The 27412-nt window shown below is 38.8% G+C and overlaps 1 protein-coding gene across 2 annotated transcripts in view; it reads right to left on the bottom strand.

The window, feature by feature from the left end:
- LOC105193402 (stAR-related lipid transfer protein 13) overlaps window positions 1-27412 on the bottom strand; it is a 253509-nt gene that overhangs the window by 163794 nt on the left and 62303 nt on the right. For both annotated transcript variants that reach the window (XM_026135510.2, XM_026135511.2), the window contains exon 3: window positions 636-2120. In XM_026135510.2, the coding sequence (XP_025991295.2) occupies window positions 636-2120 (1485 nt within the window). The remainder of the gene's footprint in view (window positions 1-635; window positions 2121-27412) is intronic.

The raw sequence follows: 27412 nt of genomic DNA, 5'->3' as shown, positions 1-27412 counted from the left end.
CATTTCTATTGCTTCTGAATTATGCCAAATTACGAAAGTAAAACATCTTCAGCCTTTAATTTTCTAGAGAGACATTTCGCATTAATTCATTAAAACAATTCCTTGATTGATCTTACTAAAAAAAATATCTTGTAAGTGATAAATTCATCAGTTTTATTTTCTTTAATTTTTTCAACGCCTAGTTATTTCGGTGGTGAAAAGTATTATAATTCAATGATAAACTGTATATATCTCAAATATCACTCGTATATTCTTATAAAAAACGTGTAGAATTGCAAACATGCAACACTGGCTAAAGAGTTAATGTATCCTATTTCCAAATAATTTTTTAAAAATAATTACAAGTTAAGAAATACTGTGTGATAGCTAATACAAATTATTATATTAAACAATTAATTTTTATTAAATAATTATGTGAGCTTTAAAACATTTACTTATTTAAAATGTTAAATATTTGAGTAATTAAATTTAATAATTATTTGAATATACCTTTTGATTATAATTCTCTGAATTTATGAGTTTATCGAGGTAGACGTTGGATATTGTAATGCAAATAAGCTAATGCATAATTAATTGTCAATAATTTTACGTCGATAAAATATAGTCAATTATAAAAATCAATATATGAAACTTACGGATCCCGTTTTCGTGTTTTGCACCTCCATGATCCTCTTTACGTCAGCGTGTTCCAGCTTGCCGAGGGTTCCGTTCTCAATCCCGCAATTTCCATTGACGTCATCAGACAGGTCGCAATTCACCGCAATATCATTGCCCCACGTTCGCGTCAACGAGAACTTCTTCAAGTCCACCGGGCTGACCTGTCTGACATCTCTGTCAGATTCCGACAGCCTTTTCGCGGTGATATCGGAGCGTAAAGTCAGCGGCGATATCGCCCTCTTTTTTCTCGTCAACGTTTCTTTCGATTTCGCCTTGCCAGTCTTCGTCTCGTGAAGCCTGTCGTTTCTCAGGCGCAGCGTATCTTGATCCGGCAGCGAAGACACGCTAACTAGAATAACGTCGTCGGAGCTCTCGTGGAATACTGGGGTGTGACGTTTTCTTAACAATTTCGGGAACGGTGGCTTTTTCTCCTCCGTGGGTGTCACAGGCGCCGATCTCGGAATGTGATTGTCCAGTGATCTAGACCTGCCTGTTTTCTCGTTCGGAAATACGTCATCGTAGTCGGGATCCATGGTCTCCTGATCGTCCGCGCCTCGTTGGAGTCTTTGCAGCCGCATGGCTGCCTTTCTGCGTTTCTGATTCGTTAGATTGATGGGAAGACTCGTCTTTCTCTCGGATCGTTGTCGTGGCGGTAGTTTCGCGTTCGCCTCTTCGCTTAGGTCATTGGTCTTGGAGCTTAATCCTACGGTAGGTGTCTTTGGTACATGGCAAGGGTTCGACCGTGCGCCTTTCGAAACGCACTCGCGCTCCAACTTCGACGGTAGACTAGAGGTGATCCGATCGATCTGGCTCTTGATCGAGTTTATCGGCAGACAGTTGCTGGGCTCGTCGTAATCGGAGCTCAGTGTCTCCGCGATATGAAACCGACCACGTTTGCCGATGATGTCCTGCAGATTCTCCGGCAGGCTGCCGCTCTTCCTTCCCTCGGGGATCAACCGATCGTGAGGCTCGTCGTAATCGGAGTTCAGCAGATAGCGGCGATCGTCGTCGACGAATAATTTTCCATTCCTGCGATTCCGAACGCTCTTCTCGTCCCGAAGTGCACCGTTTTCGCCATTGAATTCTCGATCGGAGCACTCGCTGTCAGATATTCCGAATTCATTCAGCAGCTCTTTGTATTGTATCAGCCTGACGTCGTTGTCGTCGTCGTTGCGCGCGGCCTCTCTTCTCGTTTTCTCTTTGGTAAGCTCGTTGATCTCGTTGGCGATTATGCTGTTGAACTCTGCGAGGATGTTGTTCGACCACTCGCCGATATCCTCGTCGCCTCTCGTCAACGAGTTTTGTCTCCTCGCGAAGCCGTGCGTTTTCGTAGCCGGCAGGTATTTCGTGGTGAACGAATCGTCCGCGCAGCACAATTTTTCGGGCTGAGGCGGACGCTTTGTCTCTTCCACGATGCGGAGCGGAGTCGTTGGAGCTGACTCGATTATCTCGCCGATTTCCTCCTGCAACCAATCAGAAATTCAAAGCGTTTAAAACATTACATTGCCGCAGAATAACCTCTTCACTGAGAAATAAAAATTTTCTTTTTGCAAAGTGTAATGCAGCTCGTGAATGGAATATGATGCTATTTACGCCACGTAATTTAACGAGTCAATTAAGGAAGGAGTTTCATTAGAAGTCGTCATCGTTTAAACGCAGCGGCTGTCCCTCGATCGATGAAGTTAAAGAGAAACTTGCAAAATCCTACCGGCAATAGATAGGTTACTACCTTCACGCGGATATCTCGCGCGTACAGTTAGTCGGCGGAACGCATTTATAAAGTGACGTATAACGACGCGGTTGCGAGAGAGGCTGAATCAACGCGCGGTCCTCGATGCTCGTCATGCGAGATAAAACGAGGGAATCGACCAGCTGCTGCGACTCGAGACGTGCCGATTCTCTTTCCTTCTCTCTCCTGCTTCCTTGTTCTATTTATCTATCAATCGCGCCCGCCTTCCTTCTTTAAAGTATTCTCTTACGTAGTCATTGTCAGGCATATGTGCAACCCTGAGCAGGGTTGCAGTGAGACACGGTTAACACCTCAAGAGGTGATGAGGTATATAAGACTTCGATGCCTCTTAAATGTAATTTACTATACACTTAAATAGAAAAAAATAGAGTCGATTAAATTCGATGATTTTCGCTTAACTGGTAAAATGAAGATTGATTTTTGCATTCATACTCGATGCTTAAAATAATTGATTTGCTCGTTCAAAATATTCAACGAGATAAAAAATTCAATATATTCAGTAACAATGCAAGTAATGCTCTACGAAAAGAGTTTATGTAATCGCAATAGAGTAAAATTAATGTTACATACTGTGAACAATCGAGGAGTCCTTACGATCCTAGCTAGATCTTACTGCTGATATTATATTTTCATGTATGATTTTATATATAAATAAAACCTAATACGATCGGGAAGTGCATCAACAAATTTAAGTAACGAGATGGCTATCGAGAAAGCAGATCTTAGTGCTTAATAATTTTCTAAGTAAATTTACAAATATTTACAAGATTCTGCAAACTGCGTGCCGCATACTTGCCGGGCTAAAAATACAGCTATCAAGAAGAAGCCAGAAATGTAATATAACAAAAATTAAAATTACTAATCAATTTTAATAAAGGGAGATAAAGGGAGAGATCGGAGAGACGCTTGTAAGCATCAAAATTAATTTTCGTAATATTAAATTTCTGGGTTCTTCTTAAAAAGCCGCGTTTTTTTAAGTCCGGCAAGTGTACGGCGCGCAATTTGGGGAATATTGCAAATATTTGTAAATTTATCTAGAAAATGATTGCGTACTAAAATCTGCTTTCGATATAGCCACGTTATTTCAAATCTGTTGACTTTATATATTACATTTTCAAGTTTATGAAACTTCAAGCCGAATAAATTTTCAATTTTAAAACATAGTTATGAGTTGAATTGAAGAAATAGTAATATCGCGTTAATAAATCGATAATCAATTTAATAATAAATGATGCCAACAAGCATCTAATGTGGCTACAAACAAAACGCGTTTCTTCTTAAAAAAAAAAAAAAAAAAAAATTGTACAGAATGTTGCATACTGCATTGATGTTACGTACTGCTTTAACATTTTCTAAATGATAATAATACATTGAAATTCGCGAAATCGATGCTGACTGGCTCTCCTCCGCTGCACAGGCGGGCTAAATTGAATTTGCATAAGTCTCTCGATGCAACTCACTCACGACCCACGCGATCTCGATCTACGCACGAGACAGTCGCGTCCGAACTAACCAGACGCTTCGGTCTCGTCGATCGACGTATCAAATTATACCGAATGGAAAGAACAAGCTTGATTAAATCGAGACAGTTAAGACGATTTGCAATCCAATCGAAAACTCTGACTCTATTCTCAAACGTATCAAAAATTTTAAAAATTAAAGATGAAAAAGAGAGTCAAAGAATTAAAGTTGCGAATCGTCGGTACACAAGTTATATGAAATTAGAAAACAATTAGCGAGACTAGCGTGGAGTGAGTGAAAGGAGGAACGTGGGAGTCTTAAAACCGCAGCGGCGCGAAATGCAATTGTGCATTACGCGTACCCACGAGTGAATAAAATTTATGGGCTGCCGTGCGTATTTAGTATGCAAACCGTCGACACGAATAGTTAGCCTAACCAGCGGACTTAGCGAAACTCATCAAGACGCCGGCGGAGCAACGCGGCGCAATGTCGGCGCGTAAGACGAAGAGCCGCTAAGATAAGACACGGAGGAGGAGAAGGAGGAGTTCTCGAGAGTATCCAGCCGGTACGATTGCATCCAACTGGGCGATCAATCATCGTGCACGAGCTTCCTATTGTTCCTACGCGAGTGTTACATTGTGCGCCGCGGGCTAATGGCCGCCTTGCGTAGGATATCGGGATATAATTGTCTCGGACGTGTCAACCCGTTTACTATCGGCGACTAATCTCACGGCTTTGATATACCTTGATCTATCTTCTAGTTTAAACCAACAGGTTAATCCTGACACGTTGGATTATCGGTGGATACGCTTGTAATGCAATTGCAAACTCGTCGCGAGAATAATCCGGTCGTGACCGTTAACAATAAGTATATTTCGAAAGCATGACCCTTGTGTTTGTTGTCAAATTACCACGTGAGAATCATGTATATTGTAAAGATTAGTATGTTTAAAGCAAAGAGAAAATTGTTAAAAGTTTAAAATTTTTTATGAAAAATTAATTGCATCTATTTAAAGTTTATTTGGAATATAGCATGACACACTGAGAAAAAAATTGTTAACTTGATTAAATTTTTTAATTTGATTGAATTTCTTCAACTCAAGAATTTACGTATTTAAATTAAATGTATATGTAATTGAGTTAAATAAAATATACAAATGCTTAAATACGGTTTAAGTATTTTATATATTTAAGTCAAGTACATAAATAGTTGAAATGAAAAAAATTTAATCAAATTAAAAAATTTAGATGACTTTTTTTTCTCAGAGTATTAAAGTTCGGAGAATATATGTATCCATTTATTAATATATTAAATATATTATCGCATAAACAAAACCAGATTTCTTTTAGATTTCTAAAAGATAGATTTTGTCACGTCTTACATTTTTTCGAAAAGTGGCGAAAAGCTTTTAGCGATCTTGTGCAACATTTTGAGATACTATTTTAGATATCTGTAAAGATGTCTTAAAGATATCTTTTAAAGATCTAAGAGACATCTTGTGTGATAAATATTTTAAAAATATCTTGCAAAATGTCTTTTATAAATACCTTAAAAATATCTTGGATATTTTTTAGATATCAATGTTTGTATCCTCGACGTTTTCTGGTTTAATTGCAATCTATTATAACGCAATATATTAAATAATATATTAAATAAATATTACGCAATTAAAGAGTAATAACTTCCACCGATAATTTTTTATTCAATAAAAATTCTCTTTCGATTTTATAAAAAAAAGGAAGAAGAAGGTAAACTTCAAATTTTGCATTTTAAATTATTGTAATAGAGCGTCATAATTACGTCTTTATATATTGTTATATATCACAAGTTATTTTTGGAAGCAACCGCTCTAGCACTCACCTTAACAAAGCGACGAGTTCCTCGCTCGCGCGTTCGTTTTGTTCACGCAAATCTTAATCGCTATAATTGTTGATGCATCGAGTGCAACGTTTCGAAGGATGCGGAAGCGCGTTCGTGAATCGTCTTGATTGGGATCGCGTTTAATCTCCGCTCTCTCGCTACGCCTACAATGGCGCACGGCCATCGCCGCGATCGCCATGTGCCATTCTAATATTCTCCATCCATAACGCCCCGGCCGGTACATTTATCAAGCCGATATTTATGTGAAAGCACGCACGTCGCGCTTTTAGCGGCGCACTTTCTTCCTACTCGAGATAGCTCTCGTGGTGCAATGATTAGACGAGCACGTCTGGAAAATTTTCTCTCGCCTTTGCGTGGGTCGGCCGCTGATGATAACGACAATCAGCGAGATTGACGTTGCTGGAGGACAATAAATTAACACTCGCCGACCGCCGATTTGCCGCAATGTTGATAGCGAAAATCGTGCAGTGAAAATGTTACTTACGACGATCGCGAACGCAAGCTTTAAATAATGAAATAACGAATCACTTAATAAATGTAACGTAAAGATAAATTTAACGCGCGTAATTTTTGTTTTTAGTTCCACTGATTATTCGACGAATGAAAAGTACAATTTTCATGTTAAGATAAAACAGTGACGATGTCCTTACATAAAAATAAAACTTTTGCATAAACAATGAAGAGAAAGAAAGAAGATAAAACAAAAATTTCTTCTAATAATAATTGGCATTGCAAACGCTACCGCGTCGCTTGATTACTCATAGTAATTACAGAACTTTAAATTGATCATTTGCCTGTCAAACAGTTAATTTGTAGCTAAAGGAATTAATTAGCGAATGACGCGGAAGTGACCTTTCAAACTGCAAACACGCAATTTCACCGCGCGCAGTGCACATGTCGCACCTAACATCTTCCTGAAGGCGAGAAAAGTCATCAACTCGTTTAGGTAACAAAAAATTTCGATGAAATATCGACATCATTCATTAAGCGAAGAAGCTTGTCGCGCGTCAAAACCGTCGATGCATCTGCCAAGTATAACCAGCGTATATGTCGACAATATTCTCGGTAGAATTAAATTTCATATTTAAACTGGAAATGGTAAATCTTGACTTTTACTGAAGTAATAAACAAGTTTTAACAAGATATTTATCACGACTGATTGTTCCAGCTTACGTTTTCCATTATTTCTTCTTTCCTCTTCAGCCAAGAAACGTGCAATTGTTATTACATTTATATTCCATTGTGTAAATTTTTTAATAAGTCTGTTGCATCATAATGTAATATAAATAAGAAAGCTTCTAAATATAGTCAATGCTTGAGCTACAGCTTCATAATGCTAATAGTTCGTAAATTTCAATCTTATGAGAGAAACTTAATTGCTAATTTTCTTAAATCTAATCCAAGTTAATTTGAAAATCATTTTTTAAATATCCAATTTCAATAAATTCTAATATAATCTTCATTTTTTCACGCGTAGAAAGGACGCGTTACACGAGAAAATTCTACGAAATTGCGAACGTGCATGTGAAGCGCATTGATTAACACAGATTGTATGACAGAGCGCATTGCCTTGGCGTGCCGTAGTTTCGTCCATCGTGGAGACGTAATTGACTCAAAACTTAATTAAACGCCAGTCGGGGAAGCTGGAGAATCTCCCAGTGAGCATAAAGGATGATCTGATCAAATTAAAGCAACGTTTTAATCGTCCTGTAAACTGTATCTCATGGCCAAGTGCATTTCGCTTCAAGAAATCGATCGCATGAATCTTAACATATCAACAATTTTCCATCACGCCTGCGCGTGCCACTTAATCCACTTGCAGTCGCCGAGCTGGTTAATTAATTGCGATGATTGCTAATTAATGTCGTCACATAAATCAAGTGAAATTCTGCGAGACACAGTCCCCGAAATCGAACTTATTCGTGGTAATTACGTAATGATCGACGCAATTTATAATACTCCTTAGCTCTTTACGCCGTTTGGACCAAAAACCTATTCTGCTTTTTTTTTCTTGACACGATACGCACATGCAAAATTATGTATCTGTAATAAATTAATTTCTCAATCGCATTCGCGTTAAATGATACGCTAATACGAGATATTATTACGGCATTAAACATGCGAAGCTTAATATCCGTACGCCAAATGAAATGTGACCTATCGATCGGATAGAAATTACTATTTACCGCGTTGATCAACCCGTTCCACTGATCCTATCTGATCTTCCCACATATTTGTCAAATGGCTCGAGAATTCTACTAGTCGGCTCTCAATTAATTTTCCGCAACGATCATAATATTTTATGTCGTCATATTATCGGCTATGAATTTCTCACCTCGCTTCGTCTCGATTATAAACTCTCTCTCTCTCTCTCTCTCTCTCTCTCTCTCTCTCTCTCTCTCTTTCTCCGCATTGATATATAATATTAATCGAATTACCGATAAATACACCGAGCATTTCTCCGATCATTCTTCGAAGCATAAATTTTCACAGAGAATATTTTTCTTTGTTTACATTTAAAAATATTACGATCGACATATATATAAAATATCCACACGCATTTGAAGCATCATATTTAATATATGATTTCGTATGTGATTTTTCTTGATTTCAGCACTTTGGATGACCAGATGCTTCCATGTTTTGTCCAATTGATCGAACGACATCGCGCGAGACTACATGGTTGAAATCCAACCGATTTTCATTCGCGCGCTGGAACACGCGTTTCGTGATGCCAAGGATCTCAGGTGTTTTATACATACGTGTCCACGGTGGACGAGGTCTTATTTGTCTTCGCGAAGGATCGCCTTGCAGATTTCTCGACGGTCACGAAATGACGAATTCCCGCTGGCAACAGGTTCCAGCATTCATTACTGAGACGCGATATAACAACTGTAATTTTATGTATTTACGTAGATACATAGAATGCCCTAGAACTACCGGATGCTTTTACCAATCGTAGATAGAGAAGACTAGAAAAAACTAATAGCAATTTAACAGTGAAGCATTAATAGTTTCGTGAAAAGCTAAATGATGAACTTTCACAACATTTTTCCTTAAGGAAAAAGTATCTTTCATTGTAGAATTTATGACTGGAAAAAGAGAGTGTTTCAGAGACGTTATAAAATTAATTGCAAGTAGTTTAGTAATATGAAAGATGCGTGCGCGTACATCTCGTAAATTCAGCCATTCAAATGTATCGGAACTGAAAAAGATAAAAAGAGTCGGAAAGCCAGTCGGGCTTTTAATGTCTGCATTTAATGTCAAGTTTAACTACCGTTTTTCTGCACAAACTTTCAATCTAGGACCTAGAAAATCACTTTGAGATCATTGTACTATATACATCTGTCTACTTTGTCAAACGAGCGTATCTTCGGGCATGAGTCGATTAAGGTCAACACCTGATCGCCAATTGGCATTAAAATCACGCGAGTGTCTAATTACAAAAATCTCGTCTCTCGACATTTCAACGCTAATAATTCATCCAATAATTATTCCCGAGACATTCCGCGGGCACCTTCGATTACTAATGAAACCCAAGTGGTAGAAGTCGAGAAATTAATTGCACGCGCGCGTACGCGCCCCGCAATAAAGTTAAACTCAAAAAAATCGATCACCCTCGGAACGCGGCGCGTAACGACAAGAAGTCTCATAATTCTCATTTACGTATGCATATATCAAACGTCCCGAGTTTGGTCCGGCGCGCGCGCGCGCGCGCGCACGCTACAAATGTAAAACTAGATTTACGTTAATGCACATATCTCGTTATTTATTTCGCGCTTACGTGAGATCCCGCGCGAGATCTGGTCTGTTACTTTCCACTTTATATCAGTACGCTTCTCTCCACATCGCGATATATACGTAACCGGCTTTTTATCGCGGACCCTCTAGTATACATGTAATTGCATTATAAATCCGTCTTCTGTTAGATTGACGCGTAAGTAATGCCCGTTTCTAAACACGTTTCAAATACGCTGGGCAAATACGTTTCATAATACTCTCCGGACACGGTTTTGTGCAACCGTAAATCTGCCCGCGAAGAACACGGCGGCAAATGAGCAAATTTAATCTAATTTGCTGCGAATTTAACGATATTAAAAGTGAGCTGTAAGACCTCTTGATAAATATCTCAATAACACGTTACAATTAAAATATTTCAAGTTATATAAATTACACGCGATTTGAGATAAAAGACACATATATTTATAGATAATATAAAGTATGAGGAAATATGCATTTATTGTTATATAAAGAATTTTTTGTATTCATTATTAAATTTATTTCCATTTATTTCTATTTATTATTAAATTAAATTATTATATTAATTAATTGGCAAATATGTTAATAAATAACTAAATTAATTAACAAATGAATAATCAATTTAATTATTTACTTACTGAAATTTCATAAATATTTACACTCGTATTATCTTGCTTCTAATTTTTAGCAGCGACGCGATTTATCCCGCCAAAGACGAAAGTTTCTCATAACACGTCGGCTAAATTTAGTCGTAAAGAAAGCAATCGACGGGATACTCAGGAGCTATGCAAGCCGTAAAAGCACCGCAATCGAAATACAAACCGAGATTCGCGTGCTTTCTACGAGTCGATGCTGCAGTGCGTGTCAACGCAGTTTTATTGCAGTCGGTCTAGCAATAAAATATCACTATTTCTCGTTATGAATACTGACGGAAATTTATCTATGGTTTTTTTTTCTCGTCCCGCGGGCTCGCTCGATTGAAAGTACACTTGTAAAAAGAGGGAAAACAAAAAGAAAACATGGAAGCGGCAAGTCAACACATAGGTCAGAGAGATCACGATTTCATCAACTGCATTCGAGAAAATTGCGCTCCGAGGCTTTACTGGCCGCGAATCCTGGTCGTGTTTACCTCGTTTGCAGAAAATACTCGCTCAATCGATTATTATTACGTAAAACGCACAATAATTACATCCCGGTCCCGTAATGGATACATGTTCTTCATTTTACTTGCAAATCATAGAAGTGATTGATTATCTTCATATTCCAAAATCGAAACACACACACATATAGAAGAAAGTTACCAATACTTGCATTCTATTTTGTTTTGGATAATATTTTTTAAACAAAATCTAAAAATAAAACTTTAAAAACACAAGTACAAATTAAAAAGTGTCTTTTATCAGATGGTATGACCGTTTTTATAATATCATTTCATATTTTATAATAGTTTATATTTTTATACTGTAATCCAAAAAGAGCATCTGAGAACTTGAATCTCAAAACTAGCATTCTAAAAAGTAATAGCAGAATTCAAACAAGATCTCATAAGGAAAGAGTCAACTGTAAAATAAATTGATACATTAAGTAATAAAATATATTTTATGTTTATTAAAAAACAAAGTTTGTAAAATTGAGAAGCCAGAAATGAATCTTCTCACTTTATATATTCTTTAGCTCCTTATTAGTAGATCTGTTGCGTCCGACAATATTTTTCCTACTTTAAGGTAGGTTAAAGATTTCGTAATTAAAATTTATTTTCATAGAGGAGTGGTCCGCTTTACGCTGCAGTGATTTTATGTTTTAATCCGCATTACGAGGAAAATATACGCTATGAAAAAGAAAAATATAAACAAAACAGTTTCAAGAAGCTACAAACATGTAAAATGATATTATCAAATTTTATTTTTGTTTTTCCATAATTAACAGATTTTATATAGAAAACAGTTACATATGTACAAACTATAGATTTTCATTTTTTAAATTATCTAAACAGGTCACGCTTTTATCAGTATTAATATATTACAATGTACAGCTTCCAAGATATACGGGGGTGCCACTTTAGAGAGGGGTGGGTCCAGTATTGACGACTTTCTTTTATATATATTTTTTTCCCCCCAATATGACTCTTCGTTCAGCGCTACAGCGCTGATCGCGCTATCTCGGATAAAACGGGACATTAATGAAGGATGAGATGTACGCTGGTCGTCGATAGTGACGGGAATCAAGATACATCGCGAGAGATGTGCACTCAGCGCGCGGTGCACACACCCCCCCAAACACTTTCTCGTCATCAAGAATCAAGAACGCGCGATGGATCGTGCGGCGTGTCGGCCCGGTCATTACACGGGTAGTGAAGGGTCGATCGCAAAGGCTCTTTCAGCTTTCTATCGGCCATCGACGGAAATTACACGTTGTATTCCCTTGTGTTACGAGGCACGCCGGGTATAATCGCGTTACGCTTCTGCTCCGCCATCAGGAAGACCATTACGCGCAACCGTGTTCCCAAAAGGATTCGCCGACCGCGATCCATTGAAACGCACGCTCATCGCGTGTCGATCGATCGTTTCACGCGGGCATGATATATTTCTTCGCATGTTAGCAGTCGCTTCGATATTTCTGCGGGATATGAGAGTGTCAACCGTCTCCACTTTTCAACAGTCTCTAGATTTAAGTAAATACAGATTCCACCTCTCTGAGCTCTGAAAACGTTAACGGCGCGGCAGGGGAGAGCCGAAACGCAATTCCGAGAGGCGCGATAAAAGTTACGCACGTGAGAGAAGAAACTTTCAGAATAAATAACTTACGATAATGCATATTCGCGTGTGAAATTTTAATTCGCGGGATATCTGAAGAACGCACGGCCGGCAGCGCACGTACGGCGGGATTTCACAATTCTCTAATTTAAGTCCAGCGTTGCAAACAAGACGGTGGAGAGCGGGATGCGGGAAATTTACATTGACGAGAAAACAATAAAAACAAGTGCGAGAGGCGAGAGAAACATCCTGGCGATGCAAGAGACGCGTCCGCGCGAGAGCGGCAGTCAGACAGGCGCATCTGGAAGCAATCGCTTTCGCGTATGCAAATCGTGGACACAACTTTATTGCGCCGATCGAATAACGATTCCTCTCTCTCCTCCTCCTCCTCCTCCTCCACTTTTTCTCCCTTTTCTTCTCTCGCTCTCTCGACGGCCGTTTATGTGTGCTCTCTCGCGGCGATAGGGTTCAATGCGATGACGATCCTCTTTCCCTAACACTCGCGAGCGCGGGTTTCCTTTTATCGTGCGCGCTCGCACGCTCGCACGCTCGCCGTGAAAGCGCCGATCGCGCGCCCGACGCACGCGTGGAACGTCGCGCGTCGTCACCGCGTATTAACGGGTCACGCGTCGTGCGCGATCCGCGCGTGAGAAACGGTACATCACCTTCGCGGCTTCGGGACTTTGCGACGCATACTTTCTCGGATGCACCGTGTCGTCCGTCGATGCGTCTCGCGCATACATTGCACATGAAACGACAACGCGCCTTCGTTAAAAAGTTCTCGCGCGATCTCTTGCGTCACGCAACGTCCAGATGCGTGAGTCGCAAAAAATTGTGACCGCAGATGCGAAATGCATGAGTCTCATCGTCGGCTTGTGGCTGGCTGCCAAACGAATATTATCGCATTTATCGTGTTGGTCAAGGCCCGAGGAGACTGTAAATGGCCAAATGATATACTATATGTAAAACATGTCAAATAAAAAGTTACCGCCAATGCAGCTGCAATGCAACATTAAATGCATCCCTCCCCTAATGTTTCGTAATAATTTAATAATCATTTCGTAACTATTAAATGTATTTAGGGCAAATGATTTGGAGCGATTATTCGGTCGATAGGTTCAATCATTGGTTGTATGATAATTGGAGAAAGAAGTGAATTATTAACGTTAATGAAAATTTAATTCCATACACATTCCATAATTTCGATTCTGCATTCTTCGAAATGGAGAAATGGTTGAATTATACACGCAGCGAGAAATTTAGGCAAAATAAAATCACGTTTTGCAATACTTATTTGCAAATTTGATGGGAAATAAATAGCCTTATCAATTAAATCAAAATTTTTACATTGTATTAGTAAAACTTTAATAAATATTCTTGCAAAAATTTATTCAGATCCACTTATTCGTTTGAGTCATTTATTTCAAATTACAGCAAATATAGTAATTTACGTTTTTATATGTCAAAGTTGTCAAAATGTAATATTCGTTTGTAATTTTATAAAATTTAAGAATGTATAAAACATTTTTTAAAACGTTTAAAAAAATAATGAAAAAATTATAGATTGATTTACATTGCATTTAAAACTAGAAAAAATTTTGGCGAAAATTTTCTATTTAGATATAAAATTATTTCAGAAATAGATATGTGCTCTAAATAAAAATATAATTAATGATAAAGTAATAAAAAATAAAAAAAAACTTATTTTTTTATTTTTACATATTTTTAATATTTAATATAATTTATGTAGAGTTTTATTGCGATGCAGAGATTAGTTCTGTACAATACAATAAATAAAACTTATTTTTATTTATTTGCAAAATAACTAAACAAATAATTACACTAAAACTCATTTTGAATACTTAAAGTACTTACACAAAAAAATGAAATTTTTCTTAATGTTGTAAAAGAAATTTAATTTTTAATAACAAATAGAGTAAAGAAACTATAAAAATATCTTATTAAATACAAATATAATTTTATTTACTTTGCAGGAACTGTATGTTCAATACATCTTTAAACAAATCTCACGAAAAAGATTAAAGAGATCCTTTGGAAAAAATACTGCAACGTTATAAAAATTCAATTACACAAATTTTGCAACATTCGATTACACAAATCTTGCAACATTCAGAACTCAGAAAATTCAATGTGGATTATTTTACGATTGTTTTAAGATATACTTCGCTTTAATGTACGACTAACCTTATCGAGAATATTTAAATCGTAAATATTCGATAAAAAATTGAATCCTTTCGTCGGCGAATCTTTTTACGAGGAGATGAAGGATCGCGCGACTCATCTTGGACTCTCGGGTTTGGCTATCGCCGAATCAAGGTCGAGCGTTTCATCGCCAGGTTATAAAGCCTCTTAAGGCTCGTCATGGTGATCTCGATGGCGAAGATAAAAGTGCCAAAACGGAGCAATAAGTATCGGTGCGCCAGCGAACACGTGGCCGATGGAAGAAGAAAAGTAGCTCGGCCCGAACGCCAAACTCTCCGCCCGCCGCGCCGTCCGGAAATTTCTTCCCTTCCGCGACATTACAGTTATTAGCAACTTTCACCGATAATTCAACCGAGAATCCGTCCAGGAAAATTGATACTGACGCGTAAAAACCTGTCTGCGCTCAAACAGAAATAGAGAATCAATTACGCTAATAGAATATTATAATATTAATAACACGTTGCAACAGTATCAATTTATGTCCCGTATGATTCGAGTGATCGCGATCCGTCGTGAAAATCTGCTCGCGTTTGATAGAAGTAGAAAATTACATATTATATACAATATATATGACTTAATTATATATTATATACAATATATACGACGATAATGTGATCCTGACGAAAAAGTAAAAGCGTGGAAATACATTCGGGCTTGATAGAAGTAAAAAATTATTTACGTTAATGGAAAATGTTAATCGCGCCAATTAAAAAAGGCTACGAGTAACGCAGATGATCAGGAGCCAGAGTAGCGTGCGCGGTGAACGATGAAGAATCGCATGCTGGTGTTTTTCAAGCAGTTTCTAAACGCAAATCGAGATCTCGCTCCGTCATGTCATCATTTTCTCTACGTCCACATGCGAGGTGGCAGCTAGCCCTCGGAATGGAAACCGGCCGGGGGGGGGAAAAAGTAGGGAATGCGGCGCTCTAAATTCGTGATGTCAGCCAGCAAGAACTTTTAATTGGCGTAATGAATTACAACGGTCGAGCAGCGACCTCCTAATACTCTGAACTATTCTAAGCACGACATTAGGACCCTGGCGGTTTCTGTCGCTGACGTTATTCCCTCTGTCATGCCCGGAAACTCCGTCGACACCTACGAAATCGTCCCACATGCGTTTCCAACTTCCATGGCGACCGACGACGACGACGTCGTCGTCGTCGTCGCTGTAAAATTTCCGTACATACATTGAACGGCAGGCAGGCAGGCAAAAACCGGTCGGTGACTCGACGAATATTTGCGGGGGATAATATCGAGGCGTCGATTGTTTCGATCGATGATAAATCGATTACGCCGCCGCGCCGCAAAATGAAATTAATATCTTTCTTCCGTCGACCGCTGGTGTACTCATCCGCTCGTGTTTCCATCTCCCCTTCCCCCCATCCCCCCGCTCGCGCAGATTACACGATACGTTACGGATTGACAAGCGCGCGGTTTCGAAACCGATCACGTATGCACACCACATACACGCGTGCAATTTTAAGGCCCACCTGATGCCTTGAATCTGCGGTACACGCAAGGCATTCATATATTATTCGGGTAAATGTGCATCATTTTCTCGTGCCGTTTACCTGCCGACAAGTCGCAAAATTACCACCGATCAAGCACCTGCTGGCTATACGTCGCTTCGCGATAAACACCGGGGCCGCCTCAATCGTAACGTGTCTCGCGAGATATCCTTAACACGTTTAACACCACGCAAATTCTGATTATAGTGATGGATTTAAATTCTGTAAATATAGTACAATCGAATACTCTTCACATATCAATAGTATATTATAGATTTCTAATTTCCTTTGTAGAGTATTAATATATATCCACGTGCTTTATTATTCTATGTAAAAGTAAATATATTTAAATCATTTTAAATTGTAAAGATAATAAGGAAATCTTACACTAAAATTATTAATTATTTTTAAGGTCAAAATATTTAACAACAAAATATAAACAATGACAAAACGAGGTTGAGTCAAGCAAAATAAAGATCTACCAATAATAAATTAAAATTTAATATAAAATTACATAAGCATGTTATCTTAAATAATTTTCAAGTGCTATCTTAAATATTTTCAAAATTAATAGGAATTTATGTTGCGCTTTTAAATGTTATTCTGTCTCTAACGTTATCAAGGAGAAGACGACAGATGGATAGCTAAATCGGCCACTATGGATCGCAATCGCCTCTCACTCCTTTCGAGAAACTGGAACCACGAAGGACAAGATTTATGTCGCTCGCCTCCGCAACAACTGCCTCTGAATCAAACTAAATCGCAGTTAAATCGATGCTCACCTTTAATTGGCGATAGCACGGGAGGTTATATACGAGCCACGACATATCAGAGATCTACTCCGCGGAATCACACCAATTTTATCCCGAGTCAATATTTTTTTAACGGAAAGAAAAATACTCGCGAAGAAGAAACATTCTATAAACATAAATCAGAAGCAACGAGAGATAAGCTCCCGATAATTCTTTCGATTAAAACTTATCCTCGATATTATCTGACTCCAGATTAATCAAACAATAACAAATTGTAAGATGTTACACAATATGATAAAATAAAGAAAAATAATAATGAAACCAATAACAATAAAATCATTATGCATTAAGTAAAAGCTTTGTCGGAGCCTAACGTCTCTTTTTGCCGATTTAACATCTCCCTTTCAGCTTAAAATAAGCATTCCGCGTTTCCTACATTTGCATTGAATGAGATTTCTCCCATTAATGTGTGCAACAGAAAGCATTTTCTCGGATGCTCTCGCCGCGACAGTGTAGCTATATAATTAAAACGCCATAAAGCCGATAGCTGCACACCGGGTCGCTACATAACCGTTCCGATTATTCCGTAATTATGGGGAGAGCCGATTTAATCTCGCAAAGTGCGCATCTCTAATAAATTCGTTTCGAGCACTTCGGGCGAGAAGGAGCGGCGGCACGAGAGATTCGCGAGCGATAGCGCGCGATCTCGGAGCACGCGGCGAGACCTTAACCAGGTGCGAGCCGCGAAACTATTAAACGGCTCTCCGTTAAGCGGAGAACGCGCGTAATACGCGCGCTTAGAAAAGCAATCCGCGGTAATTTAAACGCTAAGTAGATAGATAGCTGAACGAAACGTGCGGTCACCGCACGATCGTTAATATCTTTTACGTCTCCATCGGAATTATCTGCGCAAGCCTCTCGATACGCGCTCACTCGGAGCCATTATTTTTAACATTACCATTGACATTCGAAGCTAAATACTTGTTCGGGTGAAAACGCGAAAGTGATTCTCAATTGTCATCTCTCTGCTCAAACGATAAGTATCATAAATATAAAATGTTATAAGTATATTTGTCAGTACACTGAGAAAAAATTTGTTAAGAAACTATAATATTTTGACACGATCAACTAAACGTTAGGTTGATTCGACAGTTATTTAATTGCAGGAAAAAAAAGATATAGTTTATTCATGTCAGTCAAATTTTTTAACCAAGATTTAATTAAACCAACTCAATATTTAGTTGCGCGTTATCGGACCAAATATTTTAATTTTTCAACAAACCTTTTTTCTTAGTGTATTAAATATAGCGATGATAAAATGTGTCACGCGATAAAATTCCACACACTTGATCAAATAACCAAAATAGCGAATAATTGAAATTCGTAAATATATATATTTAGAATCTTTATATAATACTAAAAGTTGCTCTCATATTGAGCAACATTAATCACGTTAAATTAAAAATGTATGCAAAATGTATGCAAAAATTCTCAGTTTCCAAGAATTTGTACACTGTACGTTGGTCTTGTTTACATACTGTATCTTGATGTTTTCTGCGTATCTTTTCACTCGAAAGCGATATCTTTTGATAATTTATATACTTGCATGTGTGGGCTATTTCTTATTTGGCGCATAATTATATGCACATCCAGAATTTTTATTTTATTATCAGCTATTTTTATAATATTTTTATAGAACCAATTTAGTTAGTATAAAATTTCTTTCGACGTGTTTCAATAGCCAAGCGTCTGCTTTAACAACACATTATAATAATGAACACATATAATCTGTTAAAAAAAGAACAATAAAATTCAATGAAACATGTTAATTTAGCATTAGCGTACTTTCACAATTTTCTTTTATAATAAGAGATTTATACATTTAACAAAGTCTCTTTCAATGTCCTATAATACCGCGCATAAGTAAAAAAACTGATTTACATTATAAATAAATCGTTTTATAAATACACGCAATTCTAAACGACAGCTACATTGAGAGAAATATTTAGTGAGATAGACTAAACGTTTAGTTAAATAGTGATCAAATAAATTTTATAATTATAATTAGCAAATATAAAGTTGTTTTGACCGAACAATCTGTAGCCTCAACCAAACAATTGTTTTTGTACAACTTGTAACCAAAAAAATTTAACTTGGTTGAATTTAACTGAGCTTTTGGTACCAGTAATTGCAAAATTTATTCGATCACTATTAATTAAACGTTTGATTAAAATTTCTCTTAGTGTAGACAGTGCATCGACGACGTGAAAATGCGGGCAAGAAATTAGCTCTGCATCTTCGCACGTAAAGCACGGTGCCTCGCATCCTATGCAGAACGCACCTATTCACTAGACACTGCACTCACCTACACGCGTGCATTATCGCGGATCTCGTCGCACGTGACTGACATGCGGACGAGCGTCGTTAACTGGCCCGTAGCGTCGTTAGACGAAAAACACGAATCGATGTTATCCAGTCGATGTCGCACTATCAACAGTCACTGAACGATACCAACACGCACGCTGCGCGCAGCCCGACCGTAAAACAGCAGCGTGATCTTCGACGCTCGGGACGCGAGTGCGTGTCGCGATCGAGCGTGCACGCACGATCACTATTCAAGGATCACCGGGTGACACCGATCGGCCCAATGCTGCGCGCTACTGATTCTATTTTCATCGTAAATATCGTTCTGCAGCGAATTTTTTCGATTCCATTGACAGCGGTGAAATTCTCGTCGGTTAGATTTTTTTTTTCCAAAACTGTTAAAAATTCAAATTCATTTTTTACACAGTTGTCATCAATGCGTTTTTCTCCCTGGATTTTTAGAAAGGAAAAAACTTTATATATCTATGTTTATTTATCAAAAGTGACAAGAACGTATCGTATTATATTGGGTCATTAAATAGGAAACTTTGCACATGTGAATATCTTGATATTCACACGTGTAAAGTTTCATAATTAACGATCCAATATACATATTTTTCTTCAAAATGATGTAATGTAGATAAAACGAATTGTTTCTGCACGTCTATGATCTTTAAAGTTTAATTATTAACCGTAGGTATGTTTGATTAAAAATTCAATTTTTTATTTTCTTTTTTTTTTGTAATTTTATCGATGACTTTTTATCGCGAATATCAAATTGCATTCCAAGTTAAAGATTCAAGGCCTTGTCGAGATATCGGCAGTTAACACTGACCTGACGGTATATGGGAATACCGCGGCATATCGATCGCGCCACGATTCCACGCGGACGACTAATGTTTATACATGATATTGCAAAGTGGATAATGAAGTATGATTACACGTCAAAGATCACCGCAACCTTGGGATGCGCGAGATCTCCGATGCGCACGAACATTTTATACACACCTGACACGTTAAACACCGGGATGTGCATAAAATCGCGCGGATGGACTCAAATCATCACCGTAGTCGTCGTCGTCGTCGACACTATCATCGAGGCGCGTCATTAATTTTTCCGAACGTCGAACGCAATCGCCGCGGCCGTAAATCACCGTTTAACGATCGGTGCTCCGGGATCGTCAATTCGCTCCGATCCGCGGCCGTTCACCGCGGTCGTTTCCACCGCGTCGATTCTCAATTACGCGTGGAGAGGATCCGCGTATTATTACTGCCTTTGTGGCATCCACGCAGAAACGCAAACGTTTCTCGGCGTAAGACGCGCAGCGGCTCTTTCACCGCGCGAGGCTGCAACCGCGATGCGACCGAACACCGCGCCACTACTACTATACACACGCCGCCCCGGAGCACGAACACGCGTGCACGTGTGCACGCGTGCGGTACAGGCCTGAACTGTCTGCGCCGTCTCGTTATTGAGTGGCTGACAGCTGGGCTGTGCCGCGCGGCGAGTGTTACGCGCGAGCAGAGAAACCGAGAGGAGAGCAATGCGCGGGGCGCGGCACCGGTATACGCTTCGTTTCACCCTTCGGTGCTAATGCGTATCGCTAACGTGTTTGCAGTTTGCCAGAGCACGCGTGGCTATAATGTTACCGACCATCCCGTTTAATTGGACAATATCCAGAGACCTTGGCAGATAAACCAAATTGCATCGCTTCGGTTTAACTGGCGTTTAATTTGGGGTTTATACGCCGAGTTGTTCAATGGATATATAGGCCGATAGGTGGATAGAAACGTGACTGCGAGTGCAGAGATCAATTCCAGAGTAGCGATAGCAATATTCGATAATGAACAATTAATAATCTCAGCAAGGTGTTAATATAACAGTAAAAAAAAAGACGAAAAAAAGCGCCAAATGTGTGTTCGCGCCTCAAATCATTAATTTTTCTACAAAACTCAAGTGATGTACTATCTTTATATTTTTATTGAAAAATCTCAAGTGCAAGTATATATGTACTTAAAAAAACAATGACATTTTAAAATTGTGTAATTTAATTCAACCCAAGTGATATGTATTGTGCTAAAAAAATATATGAAATCTTTAAATTGCGCCAATATAAAGAGAATATATTGTTGTTTGAAATAACTGCCAATATAAAGCCAATATAAAGAGAATATATTGTTCTTTGAAATATTATTTTTAACAAATAAAATCCAAATGATAGTATTTTTGTATTTCCATTTAAGGATCTTCCTATATCAACCTAAATGGTTGTAGCTTTAATTAAAAAAAAAAAGAATTAATAATATTACTTTGATAAATAAAACCCAAGTGGTACTGCCTTTGTATTCCCATTGAAAAACATTCTTGTTCTAATTCAAATAAATATATTTTACTTTTAAAAAATTTCACTGGAATATAACATTTAATCTCAGAGAATTAAAGAGGAAACAAAATGAGAACGTTTTATTAAAATAAAACATTTTTAATGTACAAAAACTTGGCGCTACTAGACATCTAAATGTAATAAGGTTGGTAAAATACAATATGATACAGTAATTAAAAAAATTATAACGACTCACAATATTACTTAAATATTAAAGAAACTTAATCTTTTTATTGTTTCTCTTAGAGGTCTATCAGCGCCAAGTTTTCGTACATTTACCGACTAATTGATAATATAATAATAATAATGAGAAGAAGATAAAGACACGATTATAATAATATTCTCGTAAAAATGATTGTGTTACGGTAGCAGAGAGTTTTGATGATTTTGATGAACGTGAAACATTGAACGATCATTTACAGAAACTGTGGGGAATTAGAGAAGTCGAATCGTATAATGGGGATAAAAGTGCAGGGTATCCCGGAATAATCATTCCCGTTTCATTTTCGACGCCGACTACTATAGCCATTAAACCGGCAGAACCTGTAATTTTCCGATGGGTTCCGTGCCATCAATTGCACAAGATAAAGGTGGAGCGGCGGCGGTGGCGTCCGTCGATGCAGCCGCGTACTATCATACGCCAATGTACACACGCAACATAGGTCTATTCTCTTAATTTCCTCTTGCGTGAAGATTTTCGCTGAGCCGCCGTTTTGAAAACAGAGGTTACGCTGTTTCGGGATGAACGGTCCTTGGTACTCCGTCAGACGCGTCCTTGGAAGCTCGCTACCTGCGCCACGCTAATGAATACTGCATGCGCGCGAATCTCCTTTAATCGGATCGTCGCGCAATGCGCAAAATGATTTTCGATCGCCGAGCAACGTGTTCCACTTTAACGTTGAAATATGCATGATTACGGAGTCTGTAGCCAAGCGTCTCGCAGCGGCGTTATTATTTCATTTAAGCAGGCTTAAATTTGACAGTTCCCCGCGTGCTTCTGAATTATTCAATTTTTTAAGTAAGACGTTAATAAACGTGCGCTATATAAATTACAACTTCTCAGGTGGAATTAATTGTTGACTCGTCTCTTTCGTATTCTCGAATTAAATTAAACTAACAGACGTAACCTTCGCTTTTGCGATATTCGTGGCGGAAGTAAAGTCAAGAGAGAACCCATTCGAAATGGCAGGCCATTAAGGCGCGAAGCGCTTGAATCGGACAGCCCACACGAGAAAATCCTTGTTGCTCTCTTCGAGATTCATAATTATAATGTCTGTCGGCCTCGAACCACATCGCGCTTTGCTTATCGTTTCCCCTTTAATTAACTCAGCACAGCATCTGTCTTCGGACAAATCAATAAACGTTTACAGTAAATAACGCGTTCTCTCGTACGTCTCGTCGATTACGCGGTTCCTAAGGTGAACTGCACCGAGAAATTCCACCTCGAACCGCCAGCGAGAAAAGAATCGCTTTTACCTCGTAATAATCTCCTTCCTGAAAACTCTACCGACCCGGTACGCGTTGCTGCAAATTAATTCCGCGAAAAACGTCTCGTAAAATCGAGTATTTAGTGGCCGGTCACATCATGAATACAATTATCAGCCACTGGAAATTTTCCTTGCTGCACAGTGAAAGTACACGCTGTTCGAAAAGGCCACCACAATATTGCTATTGAAGTCTCGAATCGCACGCCTTCCATGTTTATAATTGCCGGGCATTTTATTTACGCGAAAGCGCGCCACGTAACTTATTGCATTACAGCTTCCGTTTTTACCGCAATTTATTTAGTTGCGAAATGCATTTTTCGTATCGAGATATCCGGATCGCAATATTTTTTACAACATACGTACGATTTTAAAATGTAACATTAAACATGAGATTATCGAATTTAAAGTGGAGAATTATTTATTATAATCATCAAATTTAAATCTCGATATGTAACGGTTCGCAAAATTAATCATACGTCATTATGTTCTCGAAGTAATTTTTGCTGCTGATTTACGTGCAATAAATTCCATCCTTTAAATTACTTCTCACAATAGCACAATATTAGATTTTTTTTCTTTATTTAATTGCCGCTGAAGATATATTAGTATTGCCACGGCGAAAATTATATTAAAACGAGTTTGTTTGTATCGGTTCTGCGATCGCTGATTGAGCGCAAGAAAAGGACGATAAAGGGCCTGGCAGACGCGCGGACTTTGTTCTTATCGTGGTCGTTAGTCAGATCGTATTTTACGAGATATCGAAGACTCTGATCGCGTTATCGATGTAAGTAGCAAGGATTTAATTCTTGGGAAAATAAAATTTCACGACAGACGCCGCGATAAGACCGCGCCCGAACGACACTTGGATTTATTCGACTCGCGTACGCTTAGCCTACGCATAAACGGATTCGAGATCGTCAATTCATCCTCTCGCGGGTGTTATTAGCGGCGAAGAGTTAATTATGATGTTTAACTAGCACTTTCACCCAGCCGACGAGCTAGACATCTGCATCGACATAGATGCAGTCGTTAATCATCGATCACGCCAGTTCCATTTGAGATTTGTCACCTGCTGTATGAAAAATTACGCACTCCTTAATAACGTTGACAAGATGATCGATGATAAATTTAATACCGTTTTAAAAAGAAATATTACAAGTAAGCCGAAAAGAAATACATTTTAATGCAAATTCGAAGGAATAAATGAATTCGAAAGGCCAAGTTCACGAAATTTATGTCTGGAAAATAATTTTTTTCGCTCTGCAATACTCTTACAAAAAAAAATGACGTTTCTGTAAAATGTGATTTATAAGCAATCGGCTTTTGTGAGAAAAAATGTAGGTAAATAAAGAAATTAAAAATTTTCGCTTTTGTCCTAGGTTGCATTCGGTTCAGGATCGGTTCAGTTTTCGTAGATAATTTTCCTTTGATAAAGTTATCACACTATTTTACTCCGGGCAAACCTGAGTATGATGCAGCGGGGGCAATCGACTATAACGACGTGGTTACGATCTACCCTAGATGATAGAGATTTTTGCGTTGGCTGGAATCGATAAAGCATCGCGCGGTGACAGCGGGCTATCAACGATTTGCAAATGTCCCCGATTATCGGAACCCGCGTGTTATCACACCACGGTACACCGTTAGACCGATTAACCACCGATGCCGGGCTCGTACGAAAGTATTAATCACGTCGAGCCGATCGTCGACCGAGAATAACCGCGCGATTATTTACGATGCGCGCGTAGGAACCAGTTTACTTCACGGTTATGCGAATGATAAACGCGCTCCAGATCGGCCGGCCTTTTGGAATCCCACTTTCGTTTGCGCTCCGCGAAGGGCTCGGCCTCCTTCCTCATCCTTTAACGTCTCCCGGCACCCATTGTGTTTCATCTTACGTTCCCCGAGACGGCACTCTATCTTTTCACGCTGTTTTATTGGATTCCACCCTGTTGACAGCTTCCACGAGAGAGATTTAGCGTTTAAATATTTTTTTTTACCTTTTCCATCTTTTATCTTTACATACTTTTGCCATTTTTTTTCTAAAAAACGCAGAGGGAATATTTTTCTCATCGATATGGGGTGAAAAGGAAAGACCGACAAAGAAAAGCACCGAGTTAGATACAAAGTAATCGTTTCCTGTTGATAAAGCAGCGATAAGGTAGCCACGGTGCAGAGAAGGTACAGTTATTAAATGCGACTGGCGCAATTCCTTGCAATCTGGCGGTTTCATCGGAGAAACCAGCGATACCCGCGCCGACGACGAAAAGTAACAAAGCGCGCGATCGAGCGCGCTACACAATAGCTAGGAACGATCTACGTAATCAGCCGCCTGTCTCCTCTCACTATTACTTCGTTCGAGAAATCTTCGTGCCTCTCCTTTACACGAGTAAAATGCTGTCGCAAGAGGACGGTAAACATTTTACGAAAGGAGAGTATTAGTTTATGCATTAAAAAAAAATAGAAAAAAAGGTAAATCTTACTGTCACTAAGGGGTTATTGAGCATACTTGATGTGAAAGCTATCAAGCTTCGCAATGATAATCAATCGTTCGGCGGTACCACGGCAAAATTTGTCAATGCTGAACATTTTCTTCGCGATTCATCAATCATCAATCATCAAATTAAATAATAAAATTCAATGCATTCGCGAAGAGAACTGGTAAGAGATTTTAAAGCGTGTCGCGCCGTTTTTCGCTTAGAGATACCAAAGAAAGACATCACTCGCGAAACAATCGCCGCGACGATTTTTCCTGCATGAACGACAAGGTAAGACGCTGCTCTTTGCGAGCTGGCGACTGGGATCAGACAACGATCGAGGGCCGTATGATCTCTCTTCTACAAGAGCCACGGCACGTTTCTTGCCAGGAGCCAAGAAACGACAAGTTGCCGTATTAGGACAGGCAACGGCGCTACCGTCGTCAATAGAATTCCCAATGAGCTTATTGAGAGTCTCGTTTTTTCCCCCCCGATTGCTTGTTATGAAACCACCGTCGCTCGTTGCCGACGTTGCTGATGCCCACTGTCGCGGGAAAATGCTGATTTTGTGAGAAAAACATTCGAAAAAATATCTACGCTGTATAAAAGCCTACCGCAAATCCTGTAATAATAGATATTCAATGATGGATACGAATGTTATTTCTCGGTCTGCAAGTCTTGATAGACTTAATGTCTGTTTTTCAATGTATGATATTTTATGTCACAGTTATATTTATATTAATTACACAATCATCGATTGCTTCCATTAATTATACAATTGTGAATTTTGAACGTTAATAAAAAGTTATTTCTCTACTGTTCACGTTCTTAGCAAAAGTAAAACGTATTGTCGATAAAATCAAAATACAGCTTCCATTTGGTTTAAAAACCAAACACATATACTTGAAAGGAATAACATCGTTCACATTTTTAACAAGTTATTTTAGCTTGCTTGCGCGTGAATTAATTTTGTCTTCCACGAAGTATCATGTAAGTATAGAAGGAAAAGGATGTCTGTCTGCGAAAGTCACGTACATCCGTATACGTGATAGAAGGATTTCGAACCTACGAGGAGGTCCCTATAGAGAGATCATGCGGCCCACGTAATCCGTCTACAGTTTTTTTGCAGCCACTTCCGACAAACACGTCTTTCCGTAGTATTTATATTACTGATACCGCCTGCGGTCGTTGCACACTTTTGGTATCCTTAATAACCAATGCCGCAATGCCGCCAACTCGCGCACGTTACGTGAATTTACGTGAACGAATTGCAAAAATCCTGCAGCATTTTAACCCGTTAATAAAACTATAGGTTTAAGTGCCTGCAGCATTTTAACCCGTTTATAAAACTATAGGCATTATAAAATGTAATTTTATGGCGCGAGTCAAAGGGATTATTTAAGTTGCGAAGTACCAAGACATGCAAAAGCAACCGTAATATTTTATCCGCTTTGGGCGCGACCACGGGGCGAGGGCGACTTTAAAACCACGAAGGGAGTGTTCCGATTCTTTTTTAATTCTTGAATTACGATCCTACAATTCTCCTTCGTATTTTATTCTCGCTAATCAAAGTTGCCCTTGGAAGTTACGATACGGTGCAGGAGCCGCAGACGGCTAACCGACCGAATCACGTATCCACTTCGTGTCGTCTTATGAAAGACGACGTAGGGAATGTACTACGTCCTGGAATTTTCGGAGCAGGATCTACCGCGCCCAGGGGGACCACGAGCAGAACATAAAAGCAGCAATAAAGTTCAGTTTCTCAGGGGCTTGTCTTTGCGCTGATAATATCGCGATTCCGAATCGCTTCTCCGTATAAGATTTACCACCACCACCACCACCGAAAGAGGAAAAGAAAAAAACTGTGAGAGAAGCGCAAAATATCAGAAAAAAACGAAATAATTAACGTAATAATTAATCGAGACGGTATTTCATCAGTTTACATGAAATATTTA

Source organism: Solenopsis invicta, chromosome 10 (assembly GCF_016802725.1).
Source record: "Solenopsis invicta isolate M01_SB chromosome 10, UNIL_Sinv_3.0, whole genome shotgun sequence".
Taxonomy (NCBI): domain Eukaryota; kingdom Metazoa; phylum Arthropoda; class Insecta; order Hymenoptera; family Formicidae; genus Solenopsis; species Solenopsis invicta.
The sequence above is the reverse complement of the archived record's forward strand: the minus strand, read 5'-3'. Positions and strand labels throughout refer to the sequence as shown.